Below are 18,197 nucleotides of genomic sequence, written 5' to 3'. Positions count from 1 at the left end.
GGGCCAGAACCCTTCATCAGGACTGTAGAGGGAAGGGCCAGAGGCCCTATAAAGAAGGTGGGGGGAGGGTGGGAAGGAGAAGGCTGGTAGGTTCCAGGTGAAAAACCAGTAAGGGGAAAGATAAAGGGGTAGGGGGAGGGGAAGCAGGGAGGTGATAGGCAGGAAAGGTAAAGAAAGAATAGGGGAAAACACAATGGGTAGTAGAAGGAGGCAGGACCATGAGGAATATGATTGAGTTCAGTTTCAAATTTGAAAAGGAGAAGCTGGTATCAGGTGTATCGATATTTCACTGGAACAGGGGAAATTACAGTGGTATGAGAGAGGAACTGGCCCAAGTCGATTGGAAAAGTAAGCTAATTGGAGGGACGGCAGAGCAGAATTGGATGAAATTCCTACAAGAAATAAGGAAAATGCAGGAAAAATATATTCCAAGAAAAAAAGAAAATCATGAATGGAAAAATGGCACAAATGTGGCTAACGAGAGAGGTTAAGGCAAAAATAAAAGCAAAAGAAACGGTGTACAAGGAAGCAAAAATTAGTGGGAAAAATGAAGACTGGAAGACTCTTAGTTTCCTTCTGTAAGTTTCTAAAAAAGTCATTAGGAAGGAAAAGATGAATTACGAAAGGAAGTTGGCGATTAACATAAAAAAGGATGCTAAGAGTTTTTTTAAATATATGAAGAGTAAAAGAGTGACAAGGGTAGATACGGGACCGATTGAAAATGATGCTGGAGAAATTATAATGGATAACAAAGAGATGGCGGAGGAACTGAATGAGTATTTTGCATCAGTCTTCACAGTGGAAGACATGAGCAATATACCTGATAGCCAGAGGTATCAGGGAATAGAATTAGGTACAGTCAAGATTACTAGAGAGAAAGTGGTTGGGAAGCTAAATGGACTAAGAATAGATAAGTCTCCTGGTCTGGATGAGGTGCACGCAAGGGTTCTGAAGGAGGCGGCTTTGGAGATTGTGGAAGCATTGGAAATGATCTTCCAAGAATCAATAGACTCTGACATGGTTCCGGAGGACTGGAAGGTCGCAAATGTAGTTCCGTTATTTAAGAAAGGAAGGAGGCAGCAAAAAGAAAATTACAGACCTATTAGTCTGACATCGGTAGTTGGAAAGATATTGGAGTCAATCCTCAAGGACAAGGTTATGAAATACCTCGAGGTGCATGACAAGATAGGCCGAAGTCAGCATGGTTTCATGAAGGGAAGATCCTGTCTCACCAAGCTATTGGAATTTTTTGAGGTAATCTCGAATAAGATTGACAAGGGAGAGGCTGTGGATGTTGTGTATTTGGATTTTCAAAAGGCCTTCGATAAGGTGCCGCATATGAGGCTGCTTAATAAGATGAGAGCCCATGGAATTATAGGAAAGATATTGGAATGGGTGGAGCATTGGCTGATAGGCAGAAAGCAAAGGTGGGAATAAAGGGATCCTATTCTGATTGGTTGTCAGTTACTAGTGGTGTTCCGCAGGGGTCGGTGTTGGGGTCGCTTCTTTTTACGATGTATATCGATGATTTGGATTATGGATTAAATGGTTTTGTGGCTAAATTTGCGGATGACACCAAGATAGGTGGAGGAGCAGGAAATGTTGAAGAAACAGAAAGGTTGCAGAGAGACTTAGTTAGTTTAGGAGAGTGGACAAAGAAATGGCAGATGAGATACAACGTTGACAAATGTACGGTTGTACATTTTGGAAGAAGAAATAATCCTGCAGATTATTATTTAGATGGGGAGAAAATTCAAAAATCGGAAGTGCAAAGGAACTTGGGGGTCCTCGTGCAGGATACCCTAAAGGTTAACCACCAAGTTGGATCCGCGGTAAGGAAAGCGAATGCTATGTTGGCATTCATTTCAAGAGGAATAGTGTATGAGTAAGGAGGTGTTGATGAGGCTCTATGGGGCACTGGTGAGACCTCATTTGGAATACTGTGTGCAGTTTTGGGCCCCTATCTTAGAAAGGATGTACTGATGTTGGAGAGAGTTCAGAGACGATTTACGAGGATGATTCCTGGAATGCAGGGGCTAACATATGAGGAGCGTTTGTCGGCTCTTGGATTGTATTCACTAGAGTATAGAAGAATGAGAGGGGATCTCATAGGAACGTTTCGAATGTTGAAATGGTTGGACAGAGTAGACGTGGAAAGGTTGTTTTCCTTGGTGGGTGAGTCCAGGACAAGAGGCCATAGTCTTAGAATTAGAGGGTACCCAGTTAAAACAGAAATGAGGAGAAATTTTTTTAGCCAGAGGGTCGTGGATTTGTGGAATTCGTTGCCACATACAGCTGTGGAGGCCCAATCACTGAGGGTGTTTAAGGAGGAGATTGACAGGTATCTAATTAGTCAGGGTATCAAGGGATATGGGGAAAAAGCCGGAAATTGGATCTAGGTGGGTGAATAGCTTGGCTCATGGGGGAGCTGCAGAGCAGACTCAATGGGCCGAATGGCCTACTTCTGCTCCTTTGTCTTGTGATCTTGAGGTGATAGGCCACTGGGGGAGGGGGCAGAGTGAAATAGGGATAGGGGAAGGGAGGGGGAGGGAATTACCAGAAGTTGGAGAATTCTATGTTCATACCAAGGGGCTGGAGACTACACAGACAGTATATGAGGTGTTGCTCCTCCAACCTGAGTTTAGCCTCATCATGGCAGTAGAGGAGGCCATGTATGGACATATCCGAATGGGAATGTGAAGCAGAGTTGAAGTGGGTGGCAACCGGGAGATCCTGTCTGTTGTGGCGGACGGAGCGGAGGTGCTCGATGAAGCGGTCCCCCAATCTGCGTCAGGTTTCACCGATGTAGAGGCCGCACCGGGAGCACCGGATGCAATAGATGACCCCAACAGACTGAAGTGAAGTGTTGCCTCACCTGGAAGGACTGTTTGGGGCCCTGAATGGTGGTGAGAGAGGAGGTGTAAGGACAGGTGTAGCACTTACGCTTGCAGGGATAAGTGCCGGGTGGGAGATCCGTAGGGAGGGACGTGTGGCCCGAAACGTTGACTGATCGTATCCACAGATGCTGCCCGACCTGCCAAGTTCCTCCAGCTTGTTGTGAGTGTTGCTTTGACCCCAGCATCTGCAGAGTATTTTGTGGTTAAGGGGGCTTATAGAATGCTTGCTTTTATTAGTCGAGGCATTGAGTTTAAAAGTCAGTAGGTTATAAAACTTTGGTTTGGCCACATCTGGAGTATTGCGTACAATTCCGGTCACCCCATTATAGGGAGAATGTTGAGGCTTTAGAGACGGTGCGGAAGAGGTTTACTAGAATACTGCCTGGTTTAGAGTGCTGTCACGAGAGGTTGCATAAACTTGGGTTGTTTTCTCTGGAGCATCGGAGGCTGAGGGGAGATCTGAGAGAGGAGCACAGATACAGTAGACAGAGTGGACGTTCCCCAGAGGGCATGTATTAAAGGTGAGAGGTGGCTGGTTCAAGGGGGACATGAGGGGCAAGTTTTTTTGTTTTTTTATTAAGAGTCGTGGATGCTGGAATGAGCTGCCTGATGTGGTGGAAGAGACATTTGGATAGGCACAGGGAGGTAGGGAAGATGGAGGGATATGGACATGGTGTAGATAGGAGGGATTACTGTTTGGGTGTTTTTGATTGAGCTTCTAGCTGGTTCGGCAAAACATTGTGGGCCAAATGGCCTGTTACTGTGCTGTATGCTTCGATGTTCTAACCTGCAAGTTAACCTTTAGGGACCTGCACAAGGACCCCACAGTCCCTCTGCACCTCTGAATTTTGAATTTTCTCCCCATTTACAAAATAGACACCTTTATTCCTTCTGCCAAAGTCCACGACCATACACTTCCCTACACTATATTCCATCTGCTACTACTTTGCCCATTCCCCAAATCCAAGTCCTCCTGAAGATACCCTGTTTCCTCAACACTACCTACCCCTCCTCCAATCTTTCTAAGATCTTCTGTAGCTTCTCTATTTCCTCAAAACTACCTGACACTCCACTTATCTTAATATCGTGCGCAAACTTGGCCACAAAGGCATCAATTCCATCATCCAAATCATTGACATATAATATCCCTTTTCACAATATCCTGAAAAGGGAGGGTGAGCAGCCAGAAGTTGTGCTGCATATTGGTATCAATGACAGAGTTAGAAAGAGGAAGGAGGTCCTGAAAACAGAAAACAGGGAGTTAGGAGGGCAGCTGAGAAGCAGGCACTCCAAGGTAGTAATCTCAGGATTGCTGCCTGTGCCACACAACAGTGAGGATAAGAATAGAATGAGGTGGAGGATAAATGCGTAGCTGAAGAATTGGAGCAGGGGGCAGAGATTCATATTTCTGGATCACTGGGACCTCTTCAGGGCAGGTGTGACCTGTACAAAAGGGAAAGGTTGCACTTGAATCCAAGGAAGACCAGTATTCTTGCAGCCAAGTTTACTAGAGCTATTGGGAGTGACAGGGGGATGGGAACTAGTATGATAGAGCTGAGGATGAGCCAGCAGGTTTACAAGTGGGTGATGTAATATGAATGTAAGGAAAGTCAAGCCAATGATTGTGTACAAATGCAGTAGAGCATAGAGTTAAATTGAACGACAGGGTGAAGAATGCAGGACTGAAGGTGCTCTTGGTCGTATGATGTTGTGGGCATCACTGAGTCGTGGTTAAAAGAAGATCATAATTGGGAGCTTAACAAAGAATATACTGTGTATCGAAAGGACAGGTAGGAAGGCATAGGTGGTGGTGTGCCTCTATTAGTTATGAGAGGGAATTCCATCTTTAGAAAGAGGTGACATAGGTCAGAGAATGTTGAATCTTTGTGAGTGGAGTTAAGAAACTGCAAGGGTGAAAAAAACCATTACAGGAATCATATATAGGCCTCCAAATAGTAGCCAAGATATGTGGTTGAGATTGCAAGGAGAACTGGAAAGGCATGTAATAAGGGTAATGACACAATTGTAATGGGGGACTTCAATATGCAAGGGGATTGAGAAAATCACGTTGGTGGCGGATCACAAGAGAGGGAATTTGTTGAATGCCTACAAGATGGTTTTATATAGCAGCTTGTACTTGAGCATACTCGGGGAAAGGCTATCTTAAGATTGTTTACTTAACGCAAAGAAACCCTTAGGAGACAGTGATCATAATATGATCAAATTCATACTGCAATTTTTCCCTTGAGCAGCCTCTCCTTTTGTAGGCTTATCTACATATTGTGTCAAGAAATCTTCCAGAACACACCTAACAAACTCCACTCCATCTAAACCTCTCACTCTAGGGAGATGCCAATCAATATTTGGGAAAGTAAAATCTCTCACCACAACCCTGTTATTATTACACCTTTGCAGAATCTGTCTCCCTATCTGCTCCTCGATGTCCCTGTTACTATTGGGTGCTCTATAAAAAACACCCAGTGGAGTTATTGACTCCTTCCTGTTTCTAACTTCCACCAATAGAGAATACGTAGACAACCCCTTCATGACTTCCTCCTTTTCTGCAGTCATGATACTATCCCTGATCAACTGTGCCACGCCACCACCTCTTTTGTCTCCCATCATAGCTCCAAGTGCTGATCCACGCTCTAAGCTCATCCACTTTGTTCACAATACTCCTCGCATTAAAATAGACACATCTCAAACCATCGGTCCAAGCACATCCTTTCTCTATCACCTGCCTATCCTCCCTTTCGCACTGTCTCCAAGCTTTCTCTATTTGTGAGCTAACCTCCCTTTCCTCCGTCACTTCAGTTCAGTTCCCACCCCTCAGCAATTCTAGTTTAAGCTCTCCCCAATAGCCTTAGAAAACCTCCCCGCCAGGATATTGGTCTCCCTGGGATTTAAGTGCAACCCAGCCTTTTTGTACAGGTCACACCTGCCCCAAAAGAGGTCCCAATGATCCAGAAATCTGAATCTCTGCCCCTTGCTCCAATCCCTCAGCCACACATTTATCCACCACCTCATTCTATTCCTATACTCACTGTCACGTGGCACAGGCAGTAATCCCGAGATTACTACCTTTGAAGTCCTGCTTCAACTTCCTTCCGAACTCCCTGTAGTCTGCTTTCAGGGCCTCCTCCCTTTTCCTGCCTATGTCATTGGTACCAATATGTACCACGACCTCTGGCTGTTCTCCTTCCCACTTCAAGCTATTGTGGAGGCAATCAGAAACATCCCAGACCCTGGTATCTGGGAGGCAAACTACCATCCGCGTTTCTTTCCTGCGTCCACAGAATCGCCTGTCTGATCCCCTAACTATAGAGTCCCCTATCACTGCTGCCATCCTCTTCCTTTCCCTACCCTTCTGAGCCACAGGGCCAGACTCTGTGACAGAGGTGCAGCCACTGTTGCTTCCCCCAGGGAGGTCGTTCCCCCCAACAGTACTCAAGCTGAGTACTTATTGTCAAGAGGGACATCCACTGGGGTACTCTCTAGCATCTGCCTCTTGCCCTTCCCTCTCCTGACTGTTACCCATTTATCTGTATCCCCATTCCCCGGAGTGACTACCTGCCTATAGCTACTAATACTACATCGACTTAGGCCTAAGGGGCCGGCGTCGGGCACGATGACGGACTCTCCATTTCTCCCTCTCCCTCATCAGTGTGTTCAGTTCATCTACATTAGCCGTACCGCTGTCTTCTAGGAGCGTGTTGACCATAGTCTTGGGAGGGCACCCAGGACCTATGTGCCTGTAGCTCTTCTCAATCAACTTCTCACTCTCCCTGACCAGATGATGGTCATCGAGCTGCATCTCCAGTTCCCTAACCTGCTCCCTAAGGAGCTGCAGCTCGATGCACCTGGCGCAGATGTGGCCGTCCGGGAGGCTGGGAGTCTCCCGGACCTCCCACATCTGACACCCAGTACAGAACACTGGCCTCACACACATACTTTCTGTCTGTATTCTACACAGATAACCTACCTTGCCTTGACCCTTTATCGCCTAAGCCCCGTTGAGCCAAAGCCTTCTTACTCTGTCTCCCTCTACTCTGACACCTGCTGTATAAATCTGTCTTCTTTTTAAACCCTTAGTCATAGTCATACTTTATTGATCCCGGGGGAAATTGGTTTTCGTTACAGTTGCACCATAAATAATAAATAGTAATAGAACCACAAATAGTTAAATAGTAATATGTAAATTATGCCAGTAAATTATGAAATAAGTCCAGGACCAGCCTATTGGCTCAGGGTGTCTGACCCTCCAAGGGAGGAGTTGTAAAGTTTGATGGCCACAGGCAGGAATGACTTCCTATGACGCTCTGTGCTGCATCTCGGTGGAATGAGTCTCTGGCTGAATGTACTTCTGTGCCCACCCAGTACATTATGTAGTGGATGGGAGACATTGTCCAAGATGGCATGCAACTTGGACAGCATCCTCTTTTCCGACACCACCGTCAGAGAGTCCAGTTCCATCCCCACAACATCACTGGCCTTATGAATGAGTTTGTTGATTCTGTTGGTGTCTGCTACCCTCAGCCTGCTGCCCCAGCACACAACAGCAAACATGATCGCACTGGCCACCACAGACTCGTAGAACACTGTTCTCACTGGCTGACATCCACACGCTTGCGCAGTCGAGCCCCGTTCAAATCGCTGAAGAAATAGTGGAATTGATGGCTTTGTGGCAAAGTTTGCGGATGACACAAAGATAGACAGAGGGGTAGGTAGTGCTGAGGAAGCAATACGATTGCAGCAGGACTTGGACAAATTGGAAGTATGGGCAAAAAAGTGGCAGATGGATACAGTGTTGGGAAATTTTGGTACAAGGAACATTATTTAAATGGGGAGAAAATTCAAACTTCAGAGGTGCAAAGGAACCTAGAAGTCCTCGTGCACTAACCCAGGTTAGTCCATAGGTTGAGTTTTTGGTAAAGGCGGCAAATGCAATATTGGCATTTATTTCAAGGGGAATAGAATACAAGAACAAGGAAATAATGCTGAGCCTTTATAAGACACCAGTCAGGCCACTCTTGGGTATGCTCAACAGTTTCGGGCCCGTTATCTCAAAAAAGATCTATAGTCATTGGAGATGGTCCAGAGGAGGTTCACGAGGACAATTCCAGGGATGAAGGGGTTAACACGTGAAGCATTTTAGCTGCTTAGGGCCTGTTATCACTGGAATTTAGAAGAACGTGGGAGGTTTCATTGAAACCTACGGAATGCGAGGGTGGAAGTTTCCTTTGGTGGGGGTATACAGAACTGGAAAGCATATTGTCAAAATTGAGGGGCAACCTTTCAACACAGAAGGGGGAGTTTTTTTTTTGTCCAAGGGTGTTGAATCTGTGGAACGCTCTGCCACAGACTGGAGTGGAGTCCAAGTCTGTGGGTGTATTCATAGGGGAAGTTGATATGATTCCTGACCGGTCAAGGCAACAAGAGATATTGTGAGAGAGCAGGTGTATGTGGTTGAATGGGAGCCAGGATCAGTCAAGATGAAATGGTGGAGTAGACACAATGGGCTGAATGGCCTAATTCTGCTTCCTAAAAGGAAGCAGTCCCAACACAGACTTCTGTGAGACATCATTAGTCACTGGCAGCCAACTAGAAAAGGCCCTTTATTCCCACTCGCTGCTTCCTGCCATCCAGTCAATCTTCTATCAATGCCGGTATCTTTCCTGTAATAAATACCATGGGCTCTTAACTTGTTAAGCAGTCTCGTGGACTGAACCTTGTCAAAGGCCTTCTGAAAATCCAAGTACACAACATCAACTGATTCTTTGTCTATCTTGTGTTATTTCCTCAAAGAATTCCAACAGGCAATATTTTCCCTTCATGAAATCATGCTGATTTTGGCCTATTTTGATTCCCCTGCAGTCAAAATACAACCTGCCCCCCCCCCCCCACTATACAGGTCACCCTGCCCAAGGAGAAGTTCCAGTGATCTATGAAACTGAAACTTGTCCCCTGCCCATGCTCCTCAGCTACATATTTGCTCATTCTATCTTTCTATTCCTGCCCTGACCAGCATGTGGCACTAGAAGCAATCCAGAAATGACTACCTCTGAAGTCCTATTTTTTAGCTTCTTGCCGAGCTCCCCATACTCACTGCACATGACAGCTTCCCACTTTCTACTTGTATTGCCAACATGCACCACAATCTTTGTATGCTCACCCTCTCCCTTGGGAATGTTCTGCATTCACTCTGAGACATCCTCGACCCTGGTACCCAGGCAGCAACACACTGTGCGGTCTGTACCCCCATCACTGTGGCACTGCTTAACTTCGCCCGTCCCCGCTGAGCCTCAGAGCCACTGACTTGGCTGCTGTAGCTGTGCCCTGATAATCATCTCTGCAGTGGCATCCAAAGGTGAGGTGCTGTTGCTGAGGGGAACGGCTACAGGGGAATCCTGCTCCCTCGATCTTCATTGGACTTTCTGCTGTCTGTGCCCCAGCTGTGACCACTGAGAATTTGAGAGAGGAGAAGCTGGTACTCACGCCAGTCGATGCCATCGCCTGCTGACCTGCGAAACCTTCAACAACTGAGGCATTGACAGAGAGTGAAAAATGACCAACAGCAGCTCATCGGGCAACTCCTCCCAGGAGCGACTCACACCTACAGGGAGAGAGTTCAATGCAGACAGCCTGAGATTACAGACCGGGAGCAGGGGTCCCAGCGCCGTGGCAATCCAAGCAGGAGCTGCCAAACAGTCAGAGGATTACCAAGAGTGGAAGCAGGGGTCGCAGCACTGGAGAGTTGGATTTAGATACTTGTAGCTACGTATCAGTGCGGGTCAAGCAGCACAAGATGGAGGATCAGGCCCTCAGTGGAACAAGGGCAGAGTTTTGGTTGAGCTCAGCAACTGCAGAGGGGCTAGCCAGGAGGACAGACACAGTTCTCAGCAGCTTACTAGCTTGTGCAGGGTACAATGAGGTACCAGTACAGTCGTGGAAATGTGGCCTTGAGGTCTGTGAAAGTCCAGAGTCCAGAACAGGTTCAGTCAGCCAGCCACAGGGGAGAGGGCAGGACTCGGAAGCTGCAGTCCCTGAACCATTGCTACTGTTACTCAGATCTGAGATCAACTGGAACTAGGCTTATCTAAGAAAATATGTGCTAGCATTGAAGAGGGCCTGGAGGAGGTTCACAAAAATGAAAGGATTAACGTGTGAGGAATTATTTGATGGTTCTGGGCCTGTACTCACCAGAGTTTAGGGGAATGAAACCTATGGAATATTGAAAGACCTAAACAGAGTGGATGTGGAGAGGATGCTTCCTATAGTGGGGGAGTCTAGGACCTGAGGGTACAGCCTCAGAATAGAGGGACGTACACTTAAAAAAGAGATGAGGAAGAATTCCCTTAGCCAGAGGGTAATGAATCTGTGAAATTCATTGCCAGAAATGAAAACACATTGTATATTAAAGAGAAGTGGGAGAAAGAAGCGGGGTTGGTACTTTCAGAGGAGGCTTGGGGGAAAATATGCAGCTTCCAGTGGTCTTCGACTAACTCTTTGATTTGGAGAGAACATTGTTGGAAAAACGTTATAAGATACTTCAAGACCCCATACCAGGAAAAATATAAAGACACAAATGTGGCGTGTTGGAGGTGTGGCTCCAAGGAGGCAAATCATTTCCATATTTTTTGGAATTGCCCTAAATTAAGTTTATATTGAGAAGGTATTCACAGAATATTAGTTAAGGTATTTAAGATTCAGATACCTCTGAACTTTGAGATTCTATACTTGGGGCACGTATCGTTTTTGGAACAGAAGAAAGATATAAAGCTGCTGCAGGGCCTTTTAGCAGCAAGAAATCAATCACCAGAAAGCGGTTAAATCCAACATCACCTACATTAGAAGATTGGCATGAAATCATTTTGGAAATATTTAAAATGGAAAAGATGACCTACTCTCTGAGAATTCAAAAGGAAAAGTTTTATCAAATTTGGAATAAGTGGATTGAATTTATAAACCCAGAGCGAGCAGACCTTAGATGGCTCTCCGAATGGTTTATACTGTTTGTCTCACCAACGTAGTAATAGTGTTAAACATAAGCACCCTTGGCTTAAATGTTTACTGTTCTTTTTTTTGCAAAATATGGAATTAACACAAGTAAAGAAAAGATCTGGGGAAATTTTGGACCAGAAAGAAATGGACCAGAAGAGATACATGGAAATTAGTATTCAAGCACTATTATTATTTTTATAACAACTATTGTCATTAGCTTAACAGAGTGGAATTACAATTGCACATAAACATCTATTTGAGTGCCTAATTATTTTCTATATTATCTCAATGTGCACTTGTGAATGTACAAATTAATAGATTCTCACATAAAAAATGGAAAAGGTTATATATGTAAAAAAGTTTGTGTATTATTTGTGAATACCTTCTCCAAATAAAAATAAAACTTTAAAAAAAAGAAATTGATTGCCACAGACAGCTCCTTGGGTATATTAGAACGAAGGCTGATAGTTCCATGATTTTTCAAGGTGTGAAAGGTTACTGCAAAATGGCAGGAGAATGGGGTTGAGAGGGGTAATAAACCGGCTATGATAGAATGGCGATGAAGACTTGATGGGCTGAATGGCCTAACCCTCCCATTTTGTGCTATAGTATTGGTGAGTGATGCAAGGTCAGATAATGAGACACTATTATTGGGGAGCATGCCTTATGAGAATAGGTTGAGTGAAATCAGCCTTTTCTCCTTGGAGCAATAGAGGATGAGAGGTGACCTGATAGAGGTGTACAAGATGACGAAAGGCATTGATCGTGTGGATAGTCAGAGGCTTTTTCCCCAGGGCTGAAATGGCTAGCACGGGAGGGCACAGTTTTAACGTGCTTGGAAGTAGGTACAGAGGAGATGTCAGGGGTAAGTTTTTTTTTGTTTGTTTTTTTTTACACAGAGAGTGATGAGTGCGTGGAATGGGCTGCTGGCAACGGTGGTGGAGGCAGATATGATAGGGTCTTTTAAGAGACTCCTGGATAGGTACATGGAGCTTAGAAAAATAGAGGGCTATGGGTAACCCGAGGTAATTTCTAAAGTACATATTCGGCACAGTATTGTGGGCCGAAGGGCCTATATTGTGCTATGTTCTACCAGTGGCACTGTGTGGTATGGGAAGAGTCACCCCTAGGACACAGAACCATAGAGCTCTGGAGAAGTACTCACAGGCCAGGCCAGCATTGGTCACAGATTTCAAACCAATCATGGCAGCCAGAAAGTTACTGGTCCATCCAGTACAGGCTAGTTTGGAGAAAGCATGTACAGACCACATCCCTCTTACCTGATGAACAGTCTGCTTTGCGAAACCTCCTTGACACCAGGAAGTTGTGTGGCTGGTTTTCCTTCCCCTGGCAGAGCCTGGGTCGTTTGTTGGGAGGAGAGTGATGAGGGTCCTCCCCTGCAGCATTCGTGTTGTCCTCAATCAGGCGGACACCCATCACCGTCATCAATGAGTCCGTTTCTACAGAGTCCCAGCTCCAAGTGAACGTAGCAGAGCTGCAGCTTCTGTCCTCCTGACGCATGGTTCTATCAGACAGATCAATGAGAACAGACACCCTGTGACCTGGACTGATCACCCAGCCCCCCAACACACAGTCCACTGGGCAGGGAGCAGTGATAGTCGTATTCATACCTTCATACCAGTCACCTTGATTCTTGGTTGCTGTTTTGTGCCAGCAGCACACCACAAAACATAAATCATATATACTGTGGATTCATTTAATTGGGACTGGTTAATCAGGACACCCACTTATTTGGATAACTCTTAAAGAACAAAAACAAATCAAGAAAATAGCTCGGATTCCCTGTGCTTAATTGGGACAAGGTGCTGCTTAATTGGGGAAAGAGACTGTTGTCGAACATTCTCTAACTAGTGCCATGAAGACAACACACCGTTAAGAGTGAACAGATTTTAAATAGCATCAGTTGTGTGTTTGTGTTCAAAATTCAGTGATCCTTATCACTGGTGGTTGATCATTAATAGCAGTAAGACAATTCAAAACTGTTTTGATCACTGCAGTTTCAAGCATTCAGAACTGGAAATGCCAGAAACAGAGGGGAGTGAAAATTAAACAATTTCTCTACCAGAAGTTAGCAATTACAATGAAATTGAAGATGTCAACAACCTAAAACGGTTATCCCAACCTAACCCTCAACGAACAGGCTCTTGAACCAGAGGGGATAACTTCGCTGAATATCACTTACACCAGCGGTCCCCAACCACCCAGGCCGCAAAGCATGCGCTACCGGGCCGTGAGGAAACGATATGAGTCAGCTGCACCTTTCTTCATTCCCTGTCACGCCCTGTTGAACTTGAACATAGGGTTGCAAACTGTCCCGTATTTGCTGGGACATCCCATATATTGGGCTAAACTGGTTTGTCCCATATGGGACCGCCCTTGTCCCGTATTTCCCCGCTAAGGTATACTGTTCCTATGAAACCTTTCATGTTGAAATAGCGTGAAGCAAAGAAGCAATTACCATTAATTTATATGGGAAAAATTTTTGAGCGTTCCCAGACCCAAAAAAATAACCTATCATACCAAATAACACATAAAACCGAAAATAAATAACACTAACATATAGTAAAAGCAGGAATGATATGATAAACACACAGCCTATATAAAGTAGAAATAATGTATGTACAGTATAGTCAGGAAGATGAAGGCAAAACTGATTTGTGGGGGAAAAAATCGGCACATACGCACATGCGCACACCGGTGCCCGGGCAAGGCTTCATGGTCATGGTAGTCTTTCCTAGGGTAAAGTGTCCCGGGATTTGACTGCTACTTTTGCCCCTTATTGGGAGTGAGAAAGTTGGCAACCCTAACTGTGAAAGACATGTTTAACCCTACTTGAACACCCACACCCCGGTTGGCCGGTCCGCAAGAATATTGTCAATATTAAACCGGTCCGTGGTGCAAAAAAGGTTGGGGACTCCTGACTTACACCATCATTGAAATGCTCCCACAACCAATGGACTCACTTTCAGGGAGTCTTCATCTCATGTTCTCGGTATTTATTGCTTATATACTTATCATCATCTCTTCTTTTTATAGTTGTCTTGTGCCCACTGGTTGAACACCCAAGTCGGGCAGTCTTTCTTTGATCATGTTATGGTTACTATTCTATAGACTCATTGAGTATGCCCAGAAGAAAATTAATCTCAGGTTTATATATGGTAACATGTATGTACTTTGATAATAAATATACTTTAAACTTTGATCATCTTGAACGTCACCTGTGGTCCCCTCCAGAAGCTCAGCTCTCACCTGTGCCTCCAGGTCAGAGTGGCCACACTCCGGTACACCACTCTGACAGGTGAGGAGAGCCAGCTGGTCTTGTACCCCGGAGAGATAGGGACATGAGTAGTCAGCTCCAGCAGTCTGGGTGAATGTGAGCTAAAGTGAGATCCAACAGGCGGGAAGGCAGTTCTGCAATGCTGCAAGGAGACTGAAGGATATGACAACGCACAAAAGTCATGTTCATCCAGTGCAACCAGGGAAGAGCTGAGTTGTGACATCTATTTGTCCCACTGGACCCACACTTCCAAGGTTGAGAGTGGAACTGCCCCAGTGCAATGGCTTTTCCACTTAAAAACTCTCTCACACAAGTTTCCTATCATTGTCGGATACGAGAGACAACCACCAGTAATATTGGTAGGTTTCTAATTTGTTCTGTATTTCATTTGAATACACGATTTTCCACTCAGTTAAACAGTAGTTTGTCTTTTTTTTAAAAAGTACTTTTAAACATATTTCCGTGAAACTTCAGTTAATTGGGACAACCCGATCTGTTCTAATTTTATCAGAATCCACTGTGTAGAGTCATAGAACACTATAGCACAGGAACAGGCCCTTCAGCCCATCTTGTCTATGCCAAACCATTAATCTGTCTAGTCCCATTGGTCTACACCTAGACCAATACCCTCCATACCCCTACACCTAACCAACTTTCTCTGAAACATTGACATCGGCCCTGCATCTGCCACTAGCACTGGTAGCTCGTGCCACACTCTCTCCACCCTCAGGGTGAAGAAGATTCCCCTCATGTTCCCCTTAAACATTTCACTGTTCACCCTTAACCCATGAACTTGAGCTCTAGCACCCGACCCCCATCCCCTCCTTGTAAATTTTCTCTGCACTCTTTGAATAGTGCTGAGGATGAGGTAGTCGGATTACAGAGGCAGGTTTTCAAAGCTTGCAGAGAGATTTAGGCCAGTTAGAAGAGTGAGCTGAAAGATGGCAAATGTAGCTTAATGCTGATAAATGTGAGGTGCTACATTTTGGTAGGACTAATCAAAATGGGACATACATGGTAAATGGTAGGGCATTGAAGAATGCAGTGGAACAGAGGGATCTAGGAATAATGGTGCATAGTTCCCTGAAGATGGAATCTCATGTGGATAGGGTGGTGAAGAAAGTTTTTGGTATGCTGGTCTTTATAAATCAGAGCATTGAGTACAGGAGTTGGGATGTAATGTTGAAATTGTACAAGGTATTGGTAAGGCCAAATTTGGAGTATTGTATACAGTTCTGGTCACCGAATTATAGGAAAAATGTCAACAACATTGAGAGAGTCCAGAGAAGATTTACTAGAATGTTACCTGGGTTTCATCTCCTAAGTTACAGAGAAAGGTTGAACAAATTGGGTCTTTATTCTTTGGAGTGTAGAAGGTTGATGAGGGACTTGATAGAGGTATTTCAAATTATGAGGGGGATAGATAGAGTTGATGTGGATAGGTTTTTTCCATGAGCAAGGGAGATTCAAACAAGAGGACAGGAGTTGAGTATTAAAGGGCAAAAGTTTAGGGGTAACATGAGGGGGAACTTCTTTACTCAGAGAGTGGTAGCTGTGTGGAATGAGCTTCCAGCAGAAGTGGAGGAGGCAGGTTCGATGTTGTCATTTAAAGTTAAATTGGATAGCTATATGGACAAGAAAGGAATGAAGGGTTATGGGCTGAGTGCAGGTTGGTGGGACTAGGTGAGAGTAAGAGTTCAGCACGGACTAGAAGGGCTGAGATGGCCTGTTTCCGTGCTGTAATTGTTATATGGTTATATCTTATGGTCTTATCAGTGTGAGAGCACTGGGGAGGGTTCAAGGGAGATTTATGGTTGCTCGGATGAACAAGAAAACACATGCAAGGCTATGCAGAAGGGCTGGGTGTGGCACCAGCAGAAAGTTCTGCTAGGAAGCTGTCGGGTCACGATGGATTGAATCGCCTCATGAATTGTAACAATTCTATGTTGAGGAAGGTCTCCATACTGAAGCAGTCCAGCAGCAAATGTGTCAGTGGCTGGGCAGAGCTGCACTGAGAATAATACACTGGTTCTGACAATGGCAGAGCTGGGACTTGCTGAGATACCATCCGTGCCTGATAAGCAAACATTACATTAACATCTGCTGTGCTCAGAATGTGAGATGTGCAAAGGTTCCAATTTCCTCACCCACTGCCTATTAACTCCAAAATGATTCCAGGCTGGTGCAGTCAGTGGCTATTGTTTTAATGATTTTCATTAAAGAGGCTCATCAACAAGCCCGAGAGGTCAGCTTTTACTGCAGAATTTCTCAGCAGCACCGAGGAAATGCAAACCTCCAGCACATCCACTTAACATGAAAAACACAACCAACTGGAAACAGACAGGTAACAAAGAGAGGTAAAGAAGTTATTGCAGTATTTGTTCCGCCAGTTGTTTTTGCTGGGGATCCCTTTTTCTTGTTTTGCCCGAGTGACCCTAATACGAGGCAGGGGAGTGGGGATGACTGGAAGAATTGGATCAGCCCATGATTGAATGGCAAGGCAGACTTGATGGGCCTATTGGCCTATTTTGCTCCTATCTTACGGTTTTACTCTTCTTAGACACTGGTATAATTGTTGTCTCTTTTAAGCAGATGGGAACTTCCAACCACAGCAGAGAGATGTTGAAAATGTCCTTGAATGGCACAATTTTTCAGATCCTTACCAGACACTCCATCAGGGTATGCTGCCTTGCGAGGTTCACCCTCCTGAAAGACTGCCTGACATTAGCCTCCGAACCAGAAGCACAGTGTCACAATGGCAGTATACTCATCCAGATTCAAAGATGCATCCCTAAATACAGTCCAGTCCACCAGCTTAAAGCAGTTCTGTAAGCGCTCTTCTTCCTTTGTCCATACCTTCCTGGTCCTCACTGCTGGTGCTGCAGTCTTTATATGCATATACTTGGAAGTAGAAGTACAGCCAGGTGATCAGACTTTCTGAAGTGTGGGCATGGGATAGCATGGAGGGTATTCTTGATGATAGTGTAACACTGGTCCTGTGTGTTGTTTCCTCTGGTACCACAAGTGATCTATATATCTACACACACAATTCAGGCTCCTATACCTCCTCTTGGGAAGTGGAAGGTCATGCACTTTGGTAGAAGAAATTAAAGGATTGACCATTTTCTAAATGGATAGAAAATACAAAACTGAGGTGTGAAGGGACTAGGGACTCCCAAAAGGTTAATTTGCAGGTTGAGTCAAGAAGACTAGAATATAAAAGCAAGGATGTAATGTTGAGACTTTATAAAGCACTGGTGAGGTATTGTGGGCACAAAGGTGAGTGTGGGTGTTGGAGGTCGGCCATGCCAGCCCAGGACATCACTGCACAAGTTCGCCTGGACGGTATTCTGGGCCCTGCCACTGTCAGCTGCTTCATCAGACATTCCCTCCATCAGAAGGTGGGGTGATCAACGTGCAGCTCCACTTCAATCCCTTTAGCAGACGCAGCAAGACCTGAGGCAGGTAAGGATTGGGGTAAATACCTCAGTAAGTGAAGACGAAGAGTGGCCATGAAATGTCCTTGGCAAGTTGGATTAAGAGAATGGTAAACGGATTTAAAACAAATGGTAACTAGGGAGAGACTCTCAAGGGTTTTGGGGGAATCTATGCTTGGAGTCAGAGGGCCCATTGCTATTTCTCATCTATCTCAGTGACTTGGATAAGAATAGACAAGGCACAGTTAATATGCTTGCAGGTGGTGGGGCGGACAGTGAAGGTTATGACAAACTCCCAAGGAACCTTGTTCAGTTGGGTGAGCAGGTGATGAATGAGAAACTAAGCTTCATTTAGACAAGTGAGAGATGAGGTTGCAGAGTGCACAGGCAAGGCTGCCCTTGGAATACTGTGTTCAGTTTTAGTTCTCTGCTATAGGCAAGATGTTATTAAACTGGAAAGAGTGAATAAAAAACTCAAAGATGTTGCTACTTGGGGAACCGAGCTTTAGGGCGAAGTTGGGCCATAGAGGTGAAGGGCATTGATAGGGAGAACGAGTCCTTTCT

General features: G+C 45.1%; 1 protein-coding gene across 2 annotated transcripts in view; it reads right to left on the bottom strand.

Moving 5' to 3' along the window:
• Positions 1-18,197, bottom strand: part of LOC140197165 (S-phase kinase-associated protein 2-like) — a 34,810-nt gene that overhangs the window by 13,425 nt on the left and 3,188 nt on the right. The window contains exons 1-3 of one of the 2 annotated variants that reach the window (XM_072257037.1): positions 16,860-16,887; positions 12,179-12,423; positions 9,393-9,510 (exon numbers count right to left, since the gene is read on the bottom strand). In XM_072257037.1, the coding sequence (XP_072113138.1) occupies positions 9,393-9,510; positions 12,179-12,419 (359 nt within the window). In that variant the 5' untranslated portion in view covers positions 12,420-12,423; positions 16,860-16,887. Of the gene's footprint in view, positions 1-9,392; positions 9,511-12,178; positions 12,424-16,859; positions 16,888-18,197 lie in introns of those variants that run through there. The other variant, XM_072257036.1, reaches the window with a different exon arrangement.

This window comes from Mobula birostris, chromosome 5, assembly GCF_030028105.1.
Source record: "Mobula birostris isolate sMobBir1 chromosome 5, sMobBir1.hap1, whole genome shotgun sequence".
Lineage (NCBI taxonomy): Eukaryota > Metazoa > Chordata > Chondrichthyes > Myliobatiformes > Myliobatidae > Mobula > Mobula birostris.
Note: the sequence above shows the minus strand (reverse complement) of the source record. Positions and strands in the feature narration are given on the sequence as shown.